The sequence below is a fragment of the Xiphophorus hellerii genome, chromosome 9, assembly GCF_003331165.1.
Source record: "Xiphophorus hellerii strain 12219 chromosome 9, Xiphophorus_hellerii-4.1, whole genome shotgun sequence".
NCBI classification, from domain to species: Eukaryota; Metazoa; Chordata; class Actinopteri; order Cyprinodontiformes; family Poeciliidae; genus Xiphophorus; species Xiphophorus hellerii.
In genome coordinates, this window is record NC_045680.1 from 26,514,832 (window position 1) to 26,535,393 (window position 20,562).

General features: G+C 38.8%; 1 protein-coding gene across 1 annotated transcript in view; it reads right to left on the bottom strand.

The window, feature by feature from the left end:
- Positions 1-2,332: 2,332 nt before the first annotated feature.
- The window catches only part of tgfbr3 (transforming growth factor, beta receptor III), a 79,988-nt gene continuing 61,758 nt past the window's right edge, over positions 2,333-20,562 (bottom strand). Inside the window, exons 10-17 of the mRNA XM_032571779.1 lie at positions 19,732-19,887; positions 17,607-17,729; positions 16,662-16,835; positions 14,600-14,896; positions 13,497-13,614; positions 7,831-7,863; positions 7,631-7,738; positions 2,333-3,503 (exon numbers count right to left, since the gene is read on the bottom strand). Coding sequence (XP_032427670.1) covers positions 3,385-3,503; positions 7,631-7,738; positions 7,831-7,863; positions 13,497-13,614; positions 14,600-14,896; positions 16,662-16,835; positions 17,607-17,729; positions 19,732-19,887 — 1,128 coding nt within the window. The 3' untranslated portion in view covers positions 2,333-3,384. The remainder of the gene's footprint in view (positions 3,504-7,630; positions 7,739-7,830; positions 7,864-13,496; positions 13,615-14,599; positions 14,897-16,661; positions 16,836-17,606; positions 17,730-19,731; positions 19,888-20,562) is intronic.

Consider the following 20,562-nt stretch of genomic DNA (forward strand, 5'->3'; position numbering starts at 1 on the left):
AAAAAACTGCAACAAAGTTATGCTACTGAAATAAAAGATCAATTTAAGGCTTTTTTGCTCATCTTTATAAAAAAGTGCTATTATTGATGATGGGAGGCTGTGGCTTAATATGATGCAGAATCATTTTGTACAAACTGCGCATGACCCAGAGGTTACAAACCAGAGCTGGTTTCATGTTTTACTATGTGCTACTTTAGAGATGGGATGCTATGAAGTGTCTAAAAGCTTCAGTTTATATTCTTTAAAATGAACGGTGTGTCTAAAAAGCATAGCTTAATACATTTGGAGTTGTGAGTCCCGTTCTCAGTTTTAAACAGCTGGATGGGGTGTAGAACATCAGCAATGCCTGCACAGGTTACTAAAGTTTCAAACAGAACAACAAACGTGAAATATGTCTAGAAATTTGTGAAGAAAAGGCGGCTTCTAGCAACAACTTTATAGTATAAGTATTTACTAAACTGCATCTTATTCAACAGCGTGCAACACTTTTATGTATGCTTTACAAAGAATTTCCCAAACCATGTTATATGAGTAAATCCACAATTCACAGTACTTCCACACACACATCACAATAAAATTCTGTCGTAAATACATTCCAAAATATAATCTTATACACAAATATATTTATTTATAGCATCTGTAGAAAGCTGTACATAAGTTTACATTGAGAAAGGAGAAGAAAAAACAAACAGATAAAAAACATTGTGTCCCTATTGCTGCTTCAGGGAAACATCTCTTCTTCTATCCCACTCTAGGCCCCCGCTTTTCCCCCTACACACACTCTTGATACTCACACACACACACGCCCGCACAGAAAACATTCATATTCTTGTAAAGCGGTGGGGAGCTTACGATGTTGAAGAAAATATATGTGAAACAAAGAACTTTGGCTACAGCTTATACAACACACTGAGTGCCAAGATTTACACAAAACCAAGTGGGATAAGGAACTCCAAACACTGACCGTCTGGTGTCTGCAAACCATGGAAAAATGCCTCATGTTTTGTCTGATAAAGATTACAAATAGGGAGCGCTACTCCATTTTATCATCTGACGCCTTTCTATTCCTATGACAATGTGCTGCATGCTGAAAGGACAGACAGCAAGACCTCAGCTAGCGCAGGCTAACTGTGATCGCTGGGTTGTTCTTTAAATATGGCCGTCGTTAATGCTGTCAGTCAGTCAGTCAACACTGTGGATGAGATTCTTCAGGTTATAAAAGAAGGGACTGGCACAGATAAAGCAGAAAAGAGAAGTTTGCACATGTGCTTCCCTCGAAACACATTTGCCTATTTACAATTATTCACATAAAAATACAAATCGACAGTCTGGAGCAGAAGTTTGCATACAGTCACCATTAGCATGAATGCTGACTTAATTTGGGTCTGTTAATATAAAAATATTTGATTTGAACAATTTTTTTTCCACCATGGACAGATTTATAAAACATTACATGCTCAAATATGCAGCCAGAATCCTCCCAGCAGGTTGGTAATACAAAGATCTCCCTGCTAGCAAACATTTCTCCAAGCATTTGTGGCGATGTATATTTCAGACTGTTGTGTAGTTCACCGTTGAGGTTGTTTAAGATTTTAACAGATTTTAATAGGTGAAATACATAATTTAAATCCACAAATTATAAGGAAATTCATTTTAATAAGTGTATGAAAACTTCTGACCAGAACTGTACACCAACACTTCAGGAGATATAAAAAAAAAGACAGCTGAGAAGAAGACTGAGACCTCTCTTGTGTCTGAAGGATAGTAATGCAAACAAGAGGATGTCTTGGCTTACAAAGGAATGGCTGGACTCAGTGGAAACTGTAATGTGAAATACTGAGTTTAAAACATTTTAAAAGGAATTTAAACTGCAGATGATAACTTTAGGTACCTATTGGTGTATATATATATATATATATATATATATATATATATATATATATATATATATATATATATATATATATATATATATATATATAAACTGAGATCAATTTCAATTTCTGATTTTACTCTTTATAGGTACATGTTTGAATGGACATTGTTCATTTATTCTATGAACTACTGACAACACGTCTCCAAAATTCCAAGCAAATATTTAGTATTTATTGGCAGGAAATGAGAAATGGTCAAAATAATGAAAAAAGATGCTATGCTTTTAGACCTCAAATAATGCAAGTTCATATTCATTTAGAAACAACAATGTTAATGTTTTAACTCAGGAGGTGTTCAGAAATCAATATCTAGTGGAATAACCAGGAGGTTTTCAATGTCATTCCGTGCAGTGTTCTCTTAATTTTTTCCAGAGCTGTATAAATCAATTTATTTTTTATCCATTTATGTTGTGATTGAAGACGATCATGTAAATGATGTGATAAAGCGCTATATTCCATTTACCATGTACGCCAGCCTGAACACAATTCTCTGGCACAATTCTCTTTCAAGTGGCCCTCCTCTTGGGGGCGCCACTTATTTCTCTATATAAATTGCATGTTATTTTTTAATAAATTGTCTTGAGAGACTACATGTATTGTGAATAACCTGAACTGAATTAAAACGCCAGGTCAGATTTTGAGGATTTCTTACAATCTACACCAATTTCCTGTTAAATAAAATTGACAGATTGATTCGATTTGATTTGATTGACACCATGAAGCCAGGCTAGTCACACACAGACACAAAACAAGTATCAGTCTTTTCCTTTAACTTCAGCAAATTAGTATGCTTAAACTCTGAAAATGTGGCCATTTTAAACTTGCACCTATTGAGCCGCTCTAATGTACTATTATCTACTGTTTACACTTTAATCCAAAATAAAGAAAAGTTTTCTTTTTTGTAAAATATGGAGGTCTACCTGCAGATCTTTCACATTGTTCTTTCACATTTGCTGGTGCTTGTTCTTCTCTCATACATTCAACACCTCCATTGTCTCTCTTTGTCAGGATAATGACAGATAAGTTCATACTGCACTTTTGTCCTCTTTCTAATAGTGGTTGTGTTGCTCCTGTGCTACTTTCTAGGTTGCGTGTGTTAAAGTAATGTGTTTACGGTCCAGCCATCAACATATCACTTCCTAACCTCTGCAAATCTTGCCGTGTTCAATCACCGATGGAGCAAAGCGACTGAATTCAAACCATTTAAGGAAAAAAAAAAAAAAAGCTTAACTGTGATCAGAAGAGCAGCATTTGGATTTGAAAAAAAAAAAAAAAACCATCTAAACAGAACTTTCTTTCTTTCTTTCTTGTGCAGAGATGCGACTCAGAATCATCGCAGCACATTTGTCGGTGTTTTTTTTGTTTGTTTGTTTTCTGCGTCACGCTTTAGAAGACCAACGAACCGGTTTGTGTGAAGGCATTGCGGCCAGTGTGGGGGCGGCGTCCCAAGCTACGCAGTGCTGCTGCTGGAGCACGGCGTGCTCTGCGTGCTACCTATGCTGTGGGCCGCGCTGCTGTTCTCCGAGACGGGCTGCGGCTTCTGAACGGGCTGTGCTCTGGCGGTCCCACCTGGATGCGGGGCAGGAGAGGGATGGGATGGGAGATGGGGAGAAGGGGCATGGGAAATCGAAGAAGAGAAAATGGAACTGGTTTTAAAATCGGCCAAAAACATGATGAACTGATCTGGCTGAAAATACAAATTGGTCAAGGTATCTGGATTATTGCTTGACAGTTCCCATAGTTTCAGTCTTTTTTTTTATTGTCCTTTTGAGATCTATTAATTCTTTCACAGGCAAAGGAACTCATATAGAGAACAAAGCATGAAATGTGTAAAGGAGTCCAAGGTGAACCCTGGCCAACAGGATGAGAAGCACAACGTCCCTAAAGATGTCCCCTGAAAGGTCCAGAGCCAAATGGTCACATCCTTTATGAACAGATTTTGAAAGAAATGTTTTGCTCTTCACATGACTTTGTGCCTTTAGTTATCTGGAACTAATTAGCTTTTATTCAGTACAAAGCAGGAGAAACAGCATAGGACCCAGTTACTGTCGTCCAAGCATCTGGGTTATTGTTCTTTGTCTAAAAAAGCATTTCCTATCATAACTAACTCGCTCCAAAGCTTAAATGACTTATTTTGTCTGTTTACAAAAGACATCTCCATCGGACATTGAGGAGTTTTTGAAAGAAAGCCTAGTCTGCGTTTCATTTGAGTTCTGCACCAAAATATGACTGCAGTGTACTCTGCAGAGTCCCTAAAGGTATACAGGAGGAGCACACCTGGTTTCCGCATTGTTCAAAATGTTAGCTGAACCAGTTTTGTAGCTGCGTTTCCATTAACTGTAGAATTGTGCAAAATGAAATTACAAAAGTAAATTTGCTTAATGGAAAAATATGGCAATTTAAAAAAAAACAAGTTTTTTGCTAAAGAGTTTTTGCATTAGGATAAAATGTTTTTTCAGCCTTATCGCAACATTTTTTTCACATCATAAGAGTCACGTGATCAACAGCTGGATGTTACTACTGGCAAAAACGATGAAGACGATGACAGGAAGCAGTAGGAGCATGACAGTTTGTTTTTGTTTTTTTCAGACATTGTGCAGCTGGCTCCACCAGAGCTCTCACAGTTCAAAAAAGCTGTGTGTCATTAGAACATGTTCAAGCCATAGCTCTTCTGTAATAGAGACTACAATTTCAACAAAACTTTTTTTTAAAAGTAGGCAGGGCTTGTTGCTTCTACATTTGAATAAGATGCCTACGACTCCTCTGATTGGCTGATAGATGATGAGTGCTAGCAGCACCATGGCTAATTGTGAATATATCTCATGTAACTGCTTCTATCTGTTGCCTACATGATTCTCAATGACTTATCACATGACCAAATTTGTGAAAGTAATTTAATTTCTTATTTAACAGAAACACCGCAATTGTGAAGTTGTGTTTTTTCGACATCAGCAGAATAGCAACAAAGATTTGCGCACATTTGTAATGGCATACACACTTGTGGGAGCGAGTGCCTTCGTATATGACAGCTGTATGTACCTATGGGTGATATGGAAGCCCTCTCCTGCTGTCAGGCCCCACAGCTCTGCTAATGATTAGAAAGAGAGGGCTGGCTGCCAGCGGACCTTCACTCACAGGACCGACCAGAGCCCCGCAAAAACAAAGGGATTCACCTCAGCTGTTGGAGGAAACTAGAATTCCCAAGTCTGATACTATCTCTATAGATGGGAGAGATAAAGGCACATTCTTTTTGTTACAAAAACACTCTGTGCGTGCGTAAAAACCCCTAGGTGCAGCGCTTGCAACAGATGTCTGCTCAGGGACATTTGGCCTTTACTCTTTAGGTGTAGAAATTATTTCTATAAGGATGAGAAAGCCCCCAGTTCCTGTGCAGGATAAACCCAAGAAGGAAAGAAGCCTATAGCTGCAGTGTGTAACTTTTATAAATATGAGGTTTTTTTTCCATATTTGTTAAAACTGTCACTATGTCCCAGCTGTATAATATGAGGGGGAAAAATGAAGCTCTTCTGCCTGTGGTCCTACTGTCATCTGCAGAAGTGCAACACTCCCAGTCAGAAACAACCAATCAGAGCCAGGAGGAGGCAGTCACCTTATGTTGCTTTTACTGTTTGAGTTCTTTTGATCTTCTAATCGTGTCAAACTAAAAATGTATGTGTTCCAGGTGAGGCCTTAGAATACATCCAAATGTGTGCCTAACATCTCAGATCAACCTATTGGAAGTTTCCAAAGCTATGACATCATCATTTGAGCTTTTCCTCAATGTCTAAAGAGATTAATCTGATTCTAAAGACAATAACAAATACATCTCTGACATATTCTGTCATTATTGTGGCATTTCACAAACAGAAAATTAGCAATTATAGCTGACTTAGCAACAGAAGTTTGGTCTGATTTAACATCAGACAGTGAGAAAAAATTTATATGTCTCTTAATTCGGTGCATGTAAACTTCTGGTGTCAACTATAACTCCACAATCCACTCGTTACACAGGATTAGATAGTCAGCTGAAAAGGCTGCAGCGAAACAAAAACAACCTTAAAAAATGTGACGTGTTGATTTTGGAATCTTACTGTAACTTTAGGAAGTTTTGTGTTTAATATTTTGTCTGTTTATTTGTTGCTTGGATCACATTGCTCCACAATGTATTTTCAGTACAAAACACTGAAAATTGTATCAAGCATTTTTCTTTAGTTTTAGCATTTTGACAGCCCTAAGCTTTATCATGACGTGTAAATCTTCTCTGTATCATATACTATGAACTTCTCTCAAAACAGTGAAACTATTGAAGGTTTTTAGCTGTGCTGTTTTTAGACCAGCTAAACAGAGGAGGATTTCATTTTTCCACAGAAGAAGAAAGTTTAGGCCTGGCTCACTGTAAACTGCACGTGTCGACATAATGAGCAGAATTCCAGATATTATGATGGAATGTGGCTTCACTTTAAAGCAGTTACGCTTCTATTTTGCTGAACAGAGACTGTTCAGTAATGGTCATGTCTTCATAAATGACATGACCATCATCACCGTCAGTAAATAAAAGAGGGGAAAAAATGACTTTTAAAGGGCTGCCTGAATGCTGCTGGAACAAATCCAAAGTATTTTCATGCCTCATCACTCTGAACGCTGGTTGAAAATACACTCAGAAAGTGATATTTTTGGTTGTTGTTTAGGGGATCTACGTTCTTGGGGTTAACGGCAAACACTGCCATATAAGGTCATATGTAGCCTACACAGTTAACACACCCATTAAAAAGTGGTCTATTTTCATAACATCAACAGAAACATACCTTTAACTCTGAATCTTTTCATATCATCTATCTTTAAACCTGCTGTGTGTGTGCGTGCACGCGTCTTGATTTTTTTCCCGGAATACACTATCTCTGGAAAAGCAGACCTGTTGTGTTCTTTTGTTGGTCACTCACTTGTAAATACATAACACAGAAAAGAAGAGTGTTCCTATAGAAAAGCCAAGAGAAATATTTGGAGAACGATAAGGGCGCTCAGTTTGTTACAGGGGATGGTTACTGCGGCAACAAATCCTCCTCGGAAATGTAATGGGAGTATGGTGACTACGAGTTCTTTAACTGTAATCCTTCTGATAGTGGTTTGGATCTGGCCAACTAATGCAGTCATTTTACACTAAGTGAGCTCTTTCCAGAATGCACATGCAAACCTCCAAACAGTTTTACTGAAGAACCGCCACATTCCTGCAGGTCAGTGGCCCATTGGACGCTGAGCTCTGTGCAGTGCTGAACTCGGAGGGCTTCCTCTCAGGGGTCGGAAAGGGTCAGCGGGCTGGGGACGACGGGGAAAGTCTTGGCATCTAATAGACAGATTGTGTGTCTCTTCCTGTGAGCGCCCACTAAACCCAGCGAGGGGGATTTCCAGCTTGTCTCCAGCCATTGTGCTGTGAACATTTACTGACCGCCTGCGGCCCCCCGAAAACATTCAAAGGGAGGAAAGAAGGGAGCTCTCGCTGCTGACCAACAGGATATATTTACAGTGAAGGAGTCAATATGTTATTGTGAGGCGCCCTCTATCAGCTACAGGATGTTTGGTTATCGCAGCGCCACGCTGGGACATTCCTCTGCTTCTTATCTTTTTTCATTAAAGCTTCGAGGTGGGTAGGGTTGGGTCGGGTCGAGTGGGAGTGGCGGGGCAGTAGGTGAGGGACCTACCTGTGTGTGTGTAGATAAACCACAGGGCCCCAGTCAGCAGAGCCCCAATAACAAAGGCGGCGAAGGCGATCAATACCACTGTGGTGGTGTCCAAGAGAAACATCTCAGCTGGAACATGAAACAGTTTATTTAGTTAACACATGAAAATAATGGAAAACACAGGAAAAAATTCAACAAAGAAAAAAGTTTGCTTTTTTTACTTTCTTTAGGTTCTGGTTTCTGTGGAGGATGACCTGCAACAGAACACATCGACAATGAAAACTTAAAATGCTTCCTCACATTGATACAACTGCACAGTATCAAGCTAAAAATATGAAGATATCAAATGTAATATGAGTCAGTAGGTCTGTTTCCATTCACCATATAGTTGTGAAATTTGAGATTGCAAAAATAAATTTGCTGAATGGAAACACAGCAATTTTGAAAGGAACTCGTTTTTATATTACAAAGCTTTGGCACTGGGATTAGGTGTTTTTTTGAAGTAAAACTTTATCAAAACAACTACAAACAAGTATGGCAATTCACAATACTGTAAATCTATAGAGGGGGTATATAGTATTTTAAGATTAAGATTAACATCCATTAGTGGGCAATTCCATTAACATTTCCTACAGGTTTCAAAATATTTGGATTGGAACTGGAATTCAGATTTTAAAAAATAGTAAAAACTGGGGATGATCTTAGCATGCTATTTATGAATAAAGAATTTTGCCAGACAAAATATCAGAGATGAGGTGTTTTTTTTTGTCGGATCAAAAATTGGCTTTTTTCGTAAATCTGCAAAGAAAACACTTTTTTCGCATCACACCAGTCACATGGTCAACAATTGGATGTTGCCACTGGCACAAACCATGAAGAAAAGACAACAGGAAGTAATAAGAGGATGATAATGCTGCATGTTTTTTAATGACTCTTTGCGTGAACAAACTTATTCATGTATGATTTTAATTGTGTTTCTTATTTAATGGAAACGCCACAATTGCGACATTTCTTTTTCAACAGCACATGTTAGCAGAATAACAACTGTTCCGTGCACGCTTACAATGGAAACATGGCTGTGTCAGCCTCATGCCACAGAAACAGCAGATTACAGATACTCTCTTGTGCTGATAAGCAATCCACTGAAGAATGCAATGCAGAAACCTGAAGCAGGAAAAATCTGGAGAGCACATCTACGTAAGTGGTGAGAGTGTCCCCTCACAGATGGACCTATTGACTCCACTAGGTTCTGCTTAGCCATTTGTTGCAAACCCATCTGGAAGCCTTTCAAACGTGAAATTAGCTGTAATGATGTCTTAACTAACAGAACAAAGACACTTGTGTGCTGTAGAGAGGCAGAGCTGGTAGGTGGCCAGCTCTCCTTCACAATGGCTGCTATTCCTGGAAGGAGCGTTCGGCTCACATAATGGATGGTGACAGGTCATCTGAGAAGAGTTTAATAACAGAGGAGATGACGGCCCGCCACCCCATCCCTTTCCCCCACCTCTCCACGTTATCTGACCCAGGCGACTTGCTATGCTAAGAATGCTCAGGAAGGCCGGTAACACTTGCACCAAACTGAGGATGACATAACAGGAAGAGGTTGTCTTAAACTTCAAATTTGTCACTGCACTGGAAAAGATAATCACTTTGTGTTGCATCGGACATTTTTGCCAGAAGATAAAATTTATAAGTCATGGTTTTGTCCTAATTTATTTATTTTATCCTTGAATTGTGGTCTAGGGGGTGGAGGGCCATGAATGGCCTCCACTTTGAACATTTATTTCTATAATTTCTGGGCCAATTTATTGGCCATCAAAATTTATCATGACAGGCCTAATGGCAGCATCATTTTGTGGGGATGCTTTTCTTTAGCAAGGACAGAAGAATAAAACAGGGTTTTTTTTGGAAGACAGATGGAGATAATTTCAGGTCAGATTGCAAAAGAATTGATCCTGGAGTGGAGGTTCACATTCTAGCAGGACAACAACCCAACAAATACAGCCAGAGCTTCAGAGGCATTAGAATGACTTACGTACTTGTCTAACTTATAGTTTCAGCTGTATTTGCTTAATTTTGTTTGTTAATGAACTATCTATATCACTATTCATACTAAAACATTTTTTTTAGCTGCAGTCATACAATTGATGAAGTATATTTAAGGAATTTCACTGGTTTCCAATTTACTAAGTATTTGTAATTTAAATTTGTAGCACTAAACCTTTTAAGAAAACATTAGTTTTAATTTTTAGAGTGGACCCTGCAGGTGCAATTGCACCAATTAAAAAGTTTTAAACTAAAAACTTACAAACTTAAAAAGTATTGACTCAGAAGGCTTGAATATGAACACACAGCACACTTTCCAAACTTTACCTGCCAAAACGCTTAAAAACATTATCCTTTGAATTTTCACGTGTGCAACAACAACATGTGAAACTGTTAAGGCGTCATGAATACTTCTGCAGAGCACTGTTATGAAGCTGAGGACCCACTAAGCCTTCTCACACAGTGTCCTGAAGCATGTTGTGGATAACCATGATGGATGTCTTCCCGGCAGGCCGTGTTTGCTGCTTTAAAAGAATCAGATATGATCAGATATGAGAGTGTGGTCAGCGTTGGAACAGCACTGGTATCTCAGCAAACGTCATTTGTTTATGTTAGAGCTCTTGCCATGGAGTGAGCAGCTTCCCGCATAACGACTTAGTTTGGTTCAACCCTGAACTTTCCTCAACCTCTGAAGACACGATCACAGAGGTCACACCGCCAAGACTCCCTGATACAGACGGTTCCAGATTAGATGCAGCTGAATTTCACAAGTCACTACAGAAAAAACCCGCTCCATGAAGCTACCAGCACTGCAAAGAACATTACCATATAACACAACTTCACACTATCATCTTTTTCCTAATCCAGCTGTTAACATTTAGTGGAAAAATTCTGGATTTAAGCACTGAAATACAGATTAAGTCTTAACATTTGTTTCATATTATTTTATGGTAATTCTCTCAATAAGGTAGGTGATTTGACTTTTGGAGGTTTAATAAAGCAGTCAAAACTGGAGTAGGCTTTAAGTTGAGGTGTTATTGCTCATATTTCTATCACAGTGGTTCTTAACCTGGGTTCGATCGAACCCCAGGGGTTCGATGAGTCGGTCTCAGGGGTTCAGCGGAGCCTCTGCCGCGGAGGTAAAGACACACTTGTGTAAAGTCGTGATGACACGCCCCGCTTGGCCATCGCTTGCTGCAGAGGATCATGTTGCATTGCTTGGCCAATCAGGGCTGCGGGGAATTTAGTGCGTGCAGTATCAGTGGCTGTCGTAGTTGTACGTCGCGTGGTTTCTTTCTTAATATTTTAATCCATACTAAATATGTCGAGCAAAAAAAGAAGAAAATGAACAGACTTTGCTCTGAAGATGCACTTGCCAAGGTGAAGCCACGCCTCTCTGAACTGGTCTCCCAAAAACAACAGCAGAAGTCACACTGATTTGCAGGTATGTCATTTGTGCAATACTTTATTCTGGCCCCCAAAAAGTATTTTGTGGATTCAAAATGACAAAAAACAAATTAAATTTAAAATAAAAAAAATTAAGTTATTAAAAAAATTTTAATTCTTTGAAAAAAATCCAAATTTATTTTTAATTAGTAAAATAGTAAAAAATATTTTGGGGGCTGAAATTCTTTCATGGGGCTGAAATACTGTTGGGGGCCAAAATAAAGTAATACTGTAACTTGCTGTGAGTTCATGGTTTTGTTCTTTGCGCAAAGTGACGTTCATGCATTGCTCATTTTGTGCACCAGCAAAAAAACATATACCTATGTCTTGAATTAGGAAAAAAAAAAAATTATTTATCACTAAAGAAGGGTTCGGTGACCGCGCATATGAAACTGATGGGTTTGGTACCTCAAAAAAGGTTAAGAACCACTGTTCTATCAGAAATCTGTCGATTACAGAGATAAATCACAACAACAAATAGCAGAATGTATCTCAGTTCTACAGTTTTTTGTGAGACAGGATATAATTTTTATAAATGCCCATCTTCAGGTTTTAATTTTTTAGTAAATTTATATGGAACATCATAGAAAAAAATACATAGAGTAGATACATTCCAAAAATGGCAGCAAATCTACAAACAAAATGGCTGCAAAGGATTTTGTCGCACTGTTGCAACGGCTCTGTTATAATTAAGAACTCAACCTGACTGACTGAAGAGTTGTGATGGGTAAAACCTCAATGAGCAATAATAACGTTGGAGAGAGGAGTGGGTCAAAACTCTGACTGATAAAAGACTGATAATATGATACAAACTATGATTTACTTAAGTTACTTGTCATTTTTTCCCACACAGTGCCTCTTTATTTCGGCTTAGCTGTTTTTCTTTTACATAAAGTCACAATATTGTATGTCATATGTTTGTTGCCTGGGGCTACATTTACATAAATCTACCACACACTGATAATTTACTGATGCTGTAAAGCAGTAAATCTAACTTTCACTGGAGGGATTTGAAGTCATTTTCTTCTTCTCCTTCCTTTCCTTGGTAAACCCAAGACAACGTTTGGTTTGCCATAACAGCACAGAGGATCTGTTTGCATTAGAAAACATGGCGTTTGAAACAGAATCCATTTGCAGTGTTTACAGTGGGTTTGTTTGCTTACCATATTCTTATGAAAACTGAGCCCTCTCCATGTTAGTGAGCAGCGCAAACTAAGTAGATGAAGTCAATGATAACTGAGACTTCAAACTGATTACACGTTTGCCCAGTTCTAAGATCCAAAGTATAATGAGAACCATTTCTGCCCTGAATTATCCCAAACAACTCTGACTCTGGATTTTTTTTTAAGCTGAGATCCATTACATTACTATTTTAGAGTTCCAGAAACACCAACATAGTTCATAAGGAACATGCAACAGTGTGCGAAGCTTTGATATTTTACAGCCAATTTCTCTTTTTTAATGGATGTTAACACAGTGAGACAATCCTCCATAATAATCCCACCCACTTGACCACCTCTGAGGGATCAGGGTATCACTGTGCTGCCGAGCTCACAGAAACAATAATCTGATTTTATCCACAACAGCTCTAAATTGGCTAATATCTGCCAAGATGACATACAGTTCTCCCTAATGGAAATGATGCAAGCAATTTCATATCATGAGTGAACAATGATGACTCATTCTCACTGCAGTTCTCATGTAATCGAAGAAGGGACGCTGATTTAGAAATCCCCAACAATTCACTGAAGAACGCCTGACATCAACCCGTCTGAGCTTAGGTCATAAATGCAACAATCTAATTAGAGTTAAGTCATGAACCCACCTCCCGCGAGCGCCTGCCTTGCTAGGCCACGACTCAAAAGGCGCTGCGAGTGGATGGACGAGCGAATGCGCAGGCTGTGACCGAGGGGCCTTCAGTCTTTGGCTGGCTTCCCAACGTCAATGAGAAGACCACCAACCCCCTTCCTCCCCCCGTTCTGATGGAAAAGGGAGGCCACAGAGAAGGGCCAAAGTGAAAACAACTGGTGCTCAGTGCCGCATGACTCCTGTTTTTCCACATTTTCCTCTTCTTGGTCTGATCCAGGAGGCCAGAACCGGAGCTCACTCCTCTTTGCTGAAGTCAACTCTGTGGTAGGATGTATTCACTGCCAAAAGCACGAGCTTGCGTACAGCCATTAGCGTAACCCAAGGCACGTGCACAACCGTCACGTGTCTATACAGGGTTACATGTAAGCCACACATACACACGCTTCGGAGTTAATGATTACCAGATGTGTAGTATAATGTGGATTGATCTAACCTTTCTATGGCACCATTAGAACAGGTGTTTGAATCTGTCTAGCTGTTATTTTCTTGTAACACCTTTCGTAATTGTGTCCTTCATCACACTAACCTTGAGTCTCACTGTTATCAACCACTGCCATCGGCTTCATCAAAAACCTTTTGTTGCTCATCAATGCAAAGATTGTCTCCCCAGTCAGAGAAGTACAGTTGTTTCTGGGGTCCAGGCACTGTACAGACAAAATGAGAAGATAATAGACATTTGAGAAAGCAAAATTTACAACACATGTGGATTCTTGACCTTACAAAAAAATAATAACATAGTAGAAGACAGTGCTTGCAAAAGAAAGTATTATCTTAACCACTGTTTCCCAACCCTGAATGAATAGTATGTGAAAGTGCTGCCAAGTCGCACAAACAATTTTTTTTTCAATCTGGAAGTTGCTACTTTGAGGAAAAAACTCATTTACTATCTATTTTCTAGAGGTGCACCGATTGCAGTTTCCTGTCCGATCACCGATCTTTAACAAGACTGACTGCTGATAACAATTTTGGAAAAGCATGGGGACCGTGACTGATTTTGCATTTTAGAAGCGGTAGATAAGATTAGTAGATAAGATCTGTTTGTCATGTAGACATCGGCCAATCAAAGATTTTCTAAAATTAAGGAAATGAGGTTGATTTATTGGTGCACCCCTATGATTTTCATTATTACAGTGGTGTTAAAGATGAAATCAGTAGATGAACAATGATATAAGAATCTATTTAAAAGAGAAATTTATTTTTTAAGGCAGTGAAAGAGCAAAGGAGGCCAAACACTTTGTAGCAAAGTAGTTTTGTCCTTCTGAGTGTGCTGGATTTGGAAATGTGGGTTGCCTTTTGGTAGTGTTGGAAAGGCAGAATAATGTCTCCCCAGTCTATGCAACTGGGGAGACATGTTAGCTGCACCAACTGCTAATACATGGTGCTTTAGACAGTTTCAAACCTCCGTTTTGTTTTTTAAAAAAGAAGTTGGAATCTGTCAAAATCAGTAACAGAAAAACTGCCTATGTTGTTTTGCTCTTTGATACCTGACATGTTTCCAGCTGAGTTGATCTAACGTAAAATAGTCAATGGTAATATGAATAAACAAACTGCTAATTTTGCATGGCTCTAGAGAGAACAACTCATCAGACATGAGCAGAAACAAAGGTCAGAAGAGGATTTCATGCATACCTGTGGTAGTTCCTGGTTCCTTGGAGAATCCTTTGAGCACAGAGACATCTCACAGTGCAGAAAAATAACTGGTGAGTTCAACGTTTTGGAGTTGAAGGTGAAGCTAAAAGATTCCCCCATCTTTCCAGAAAAAAACAAGTGCCTCTGAGGGTTCTGGATCCATTTAAGTGAGTTATCCTCGGCACAGACTGTCTCAATAAGCTTGTACTCAGAGGACACTGTGGGGCTGGAGTTGGGGGAGATGAAACATGAGGTGATAGTGAATCCAATGTCCGGGTCCAATGCTTTTGACGTGATCTGGAGCACATAAGAGACAAAAGAAAAGGTTTTGAGCCAAATATACACATATAATAACATAATTTACTCATTTCTCTTTGCCGTTAGAAGCATCTTCAAGAAATAATCTTGATGAATTTGTTAAAAGCACCTGTTTGCAGGTCTGAGTAAAAATGGAATGTAGCTTTGACTTGTGTCATACAGTATTTATTTGCACACAGATTGTTGAAAGAAAATTCAGTCTTGCACTTTGTTTTCAAAGTAGTATCATGGATGGATTTTGCATTCATCCAAAAAGAAGTTGGAATCGGTCAACTTCAACAAGGGTTTTCTTACACCCTTGTACTTTTGGGGTCGGGAGGGGTGCTGGTGCCTTTCTCTAGCTGTCAATGGGGGAGAGGCGGGGCACACCCTGGACAGGTCACCCGTCCATCGCAGAGACAGATGTTCAGAGACAGACCAGACAAACAACCATGCATGCACACACCCACGCACACACCCCCCCACACACACACACACACACACCCACCTGAGGAGAATTTAGAGGGACCAATTAACCTAACAGTCATGTTTTAGGACTATGGGAAGAAGCCGGAGTACCCAGAGAGAACCCGCGCATGCACAGGGAGAACATGCAAACTCCTTGCAGAATGACTCCGGGCCGGGAATCGAACCCAGGACCTTCTTGCTGCAACAGTGCTATCCACTGTGCCACTGTGCAGTACCATTTTACATCCAATTCCATCGTATTTTCTTCTGTTCATTAATGATGTAAACGATTATATGCGGTAGGAAAATTTGTTTTTTGAACTAATAAGTACCGATGTTGATCATGAACAATTGGCTTATTCTCACTTTGTCCCTCCATAAATGGAAGTTTCACATGACAATTAGATATGATTTAAAATGCTTACTGATGCTAAACCATCAGAAGAGGGTGTTTTTTATCTGTACATTACACATTTAGGTAGATTCTTTTGTGGGAACATTAGCAACTGTTTGTGCTTGTTAGCACACAAAATGGGAATGCTTTCAAGCAATAATTTCAGAAAGTTACTATATTTACTAAGGTGATTACTGCCAGTGATTTTCAGTTTTCTTGTTTCTTTATTTTACTTAGTTGCTTTAAGTTTTGCTGAATGTAGAATATCTTTGCACTACATCATGTTTTGCCATTCTTCTGAAGTTGCTTTGCCAAATGTTAAATGTTTTTTTGTGATTTTTATGCCATGAAATCTAAAAGTTTTTACCATAACTGCATTGAATTTCCACAGTGGGTAACAAATTGTTCTTAGAAAACATAAGTTACTCTGTGATTATTACTGAAGTTAACTGTGTGGAGTTTCTGGCTTTTGCCTGAGGTCAGGTCTCAGCACAGTGTGAGCTCTAGAGGAAGGTTAAACCATAGCATAGACAGGCAACACTTTGTCCTCTCTGCCAGTGAAGAGTCTCCTTCTGACAGCATCATAAATCATTATTTCAAAGGACATTTGGACCATCAGCCTTCGCTATACATTAGGACCAAAATTAATGCTTCTAATCAAATATGTTAAGCTAGACAGGCAGGATAACAAAACATGCAGAGAGGGAATTAAATAAATGTGGGGCACTCAAAGTAAGCTGAGCATCTTGGCCCCAACAAGACAAAACAGAATCATGCATTGTTGATGCCACTCAAAGAGATCAAAGAGAGCATACAGAAAGGTCACACAGCATGTTTCGCTCAAAAAATGATTCAATTTTAAGAAAAGAAAATAAACAGTGGGATCTGAATGCAAAGCATTACCTGCACAAACACTTCCATTTGGTCAGAAACTGTGAAGACGCCCTGTTGCGGAGGATCGTTGAAAGACTCAGTTTTGTACAGCTCCATCTCAAAACTTATGCTGTTGACTGGCTGTCTGCTCAGATCAGGTTTAGGCTTTGAGATTTCCTTAGATTTTCTGTATGTGCAGTTGAACTAGAAAAAGAACAAAATACAAAAAATAACAATTAGGAAGGACCAGACATTAAACTGCATCAATGTTTGTGTTAGTTAGAGAACATTAGAGAACAGATTAATAAAGGTCAAAAAACACAGCAGACAGGTTAGGGAGAACATGGTGGAGAAATTGTTTTACACAGCCTGTAAACATGGCTGGGGGATTCAGTTGACATAGTAAATATAGGCTGTCCACCTACTAAATCTGGCCTTTATGGAGGAGTAATACAAAAAAAACAGGTTGAAAGAAAACTATAAGACAGTCCATAAGGCAAGCAGTCAAATGAGACTAACCCTAAACCTTTTGGCCGATGAAAAAAACAGAATAAATGGAAGAAAATTGACACTGTACTTCAACCTGAACACCCCACTCTCACTCCTAAACATTGGGGAGGAAGCATCAGCTTGTAAGGATGCTTTAATCAGCAGGGAAACTGAAACTGGTCGGAGTTGTTGGAAGAGGTATGAGATAACACAAACAATGGCAAGGAATTGAGAAATGGAATAATGAGATAAAGGAAAATATATTGGTTGAGATTTTATTGAGACATTTCAAAATGGAAAAGTCAGATTAGGGTTATTCATGGATATCATGGAAAGATGGGGAGTCTGCTGTGGCCAAGTAAGTTTTGCAGCCACCAAGGGGCTCTGAGACATAAAATTTCCTCCAACTGTCCACTCAACTGTACTTTGACATTTCAGTTTGATTGCTGAGGAGAACAGCTCTCGCAGAAAAATGCTCTGACTTACGTCTATCGAAGGAGCTGGTGGATTTGGTTCAGCCTGTGTCCTCCCTGCATCTTCTCCAAGTCTGGGGAACCAGGTGGAGAGCGGATCGTCATCAGCCTGCACCTCGTCTGAAATCACCGTCACCTATAGTCCGCAGAGAAAACAATTACTTTACATTCACAAAAACTATTTTCAGACCTGACGAGCCCCAATCTGTGAAAGTTGCCTAATTTTAGCAACGTTTTCAACACTTTGGATAGGAGTCAGCTTAATATTACTTCGTAAATTGTGAAAACTTGGGAAGCACAGTAGGTGCAGCCCTAAAAGAGAGAAAAAAACATATTTACAATATCTCAGAGAAAGAGGTCACAGATAAAGCATGCTGCTCTAAAAGAATGTGATTTAATGATGAGAAAACAAAATCGGTTATACAAATGAGGATGCCTTGATGTCTGGACCAAATATTTGTTGACCCAGCATTGGAGCCGTCAAAGAATTAAGTCAACACACAAAAGAAGATACAATTACTATAACTGATTATCTCTGATATGTGGGGACCCCGGCAATGAAAATGAATGTCTTTTGAGCACAAGTCAGAGATGGCTCCAGCGCTAATGCACTGACACAAAAGATGACCTTGGACAAACGCCCAGGTTTTCAATCTGTGACAGACAGAAGAAAGTGTTGTTCCAAATTTCCCCTCACAAAAAGATTTCAAAAGGCCAGAGAGGAAGTGATTCATCCTGACTTGTTAGAACAAATGCGCTGAATGAATGCATTCCCTTATAATGATGATAACTAGGAATGTCAGGCGTGAACAATGATTAAAAAAAAGAAAAGGAAAAAAAAGAGAAACAGTTCAACATTATATAAAACTTTTAAGTAATCAAATTCTACTTCCAAAATGTGAAGGATTATCCCTCCTCAGCTGTTTGTATAATGTGTTTAGATGAACCATTTGTAGAGTCTCGACATGAGCCGTTCTTATCAAGTCACATTAGGGAGCATAGCTCTTCAAAATCTGGATACACAGCTATTTAATCTGTTTAGTTACATATTTATATATAAGATTACACCCTTTACTAGATTGATAAAGTAAGCATTGTGTAGTAAGTAAACAGTGGATTTTGGCACCACTGCTGCTCATTATATGGATCTCACCAAGCAGATGTAACAACCAATCCCTGCACATCAAATGAAAAAAAGCTTCTTATATTAAGGCTCCTAGCAAATCTCATCAGTACCTGCTATTTGTTATTTAAAGAGAAGGCAATGAATTTCACTAGGGATATGCCGATCCACTTTTTTCACTTCTGATATCGATACAGATATCAGAGGTTTAGTATATTATTTGATACAATCTGATACTATACAAACTGTGCAGAATTGACATATAATATTTCTTCTTTTGAACACAGACATTAATGCACTGAATAACAAATTTAGTTGATAACTCTGTGCCAGTACAGCACACTCAAATACACCAATAGCTACGTACACAAGCTCGGTCAAACATGTAAAAACAACACAACTTTCATTTGTTAAGTCAGTGCAATTAGTGACTTTAACAGCCAATGTAAAACAAATAAATCTGGCAAAAGCAATAGTTTGACTACCTTGGTCAAACATGTAAAAAATAAACTGCAACAAACCTTATTTTAAATGGCTCATGAAGTACAATTAGGAATTCTATACATAGTGTAAAATAAATAATAAAGCATGATGCCGCTCAGTGAACAAAGCATAGAATTAGACAGAGTAGATCTACCCTTATAGATCAAGTACATTGTCACCAATACCGAATATAGAATTTTTTCCAATCTCAGGACTGGTACAAATTGGTGCATCTCTAGAGGAAATAGAGGAGCTGGTGACCCAGCAATAATCTTCCAGCCACACTAGGTGTTCTTTGATTTTGGTCCCCGTCTGATTGAGTTATTTACTTCAGGTAAGATACAAACGGCTTTTAACTTTATAACAGAAAGTCACTTACATTTTTTGAAATATCTGTTTAAGTAACAGCACAAGCAATATCTAATAAAGACTTAGTTAAATTAGTGTGAAGTCAGTACAGCTCATTTAAATGATATGCATTCCCCATTTTTAGGCCTTTCCTTAAGAAAAAAGAGACATGACATATACTCACAGAGTTGATATAAAGGACCTCTGGGCTATTATACATAGGAAACACAATGGTGCCACATCCAGTCGGAGATGTCTCCAGTGTGTAGTGGGTTGCATTGACTTTTGCTTTGCATTCTGGGTTTTTCAGCATGAGGCTGGCATTAGCAAACCCTTTCGCCTGGGAAAACATTCAAACACAGCAACACTGGATAAAGATCAAGTACAGTATGCCTTTATGAAGTCAATTTCAGAATTGTAAAAGTAAAAAGCAGGATAAAAATGCTAAAGTGGTGGTTGCGTAATGGAGTTCTCAGGAATAAACAAATCCCACAAGGTGGTCTGGCTCCAGCTATTAATTACAGAGAATGCCAGTTTCCATTCTGTGATGTGGACTGACTGAGCTGTACCCACGTTTCAGCGCCAAATGTTTGCTACAGCACTGCGTGGCTCAGTGTAAGTCTATGTGGAAACAGTTTGCTTCATTACAATTTAATATTTCACTTCTTTGTGAACAAAACACTCTTTCACATTGTTTTTGCACAGCAGAAGAAACACCGAAGCAGACAACAGTTATTGCTGATGCACAGACATGTCACACACAGATTGGTGTGTTATCACATAATCATCATCAGATGAAGTTTGTCATTTTAATAACTCTCATTTGGAGATTCTATGAGCTTTTGAAGCATTGTCAATAGAGTTTTGTTGTTAATTACTGTGGAGATGACAATCAATAAGGTTCATAATTACTGTGGAGATCATTCTCTGCTGGGTGACTGCCATCTGGGCTGTTTTTGGCCCCTCTATTCAAAGTTTGCCAGATTAGGTTTGTGTTGCATGAACAAAAACTTGA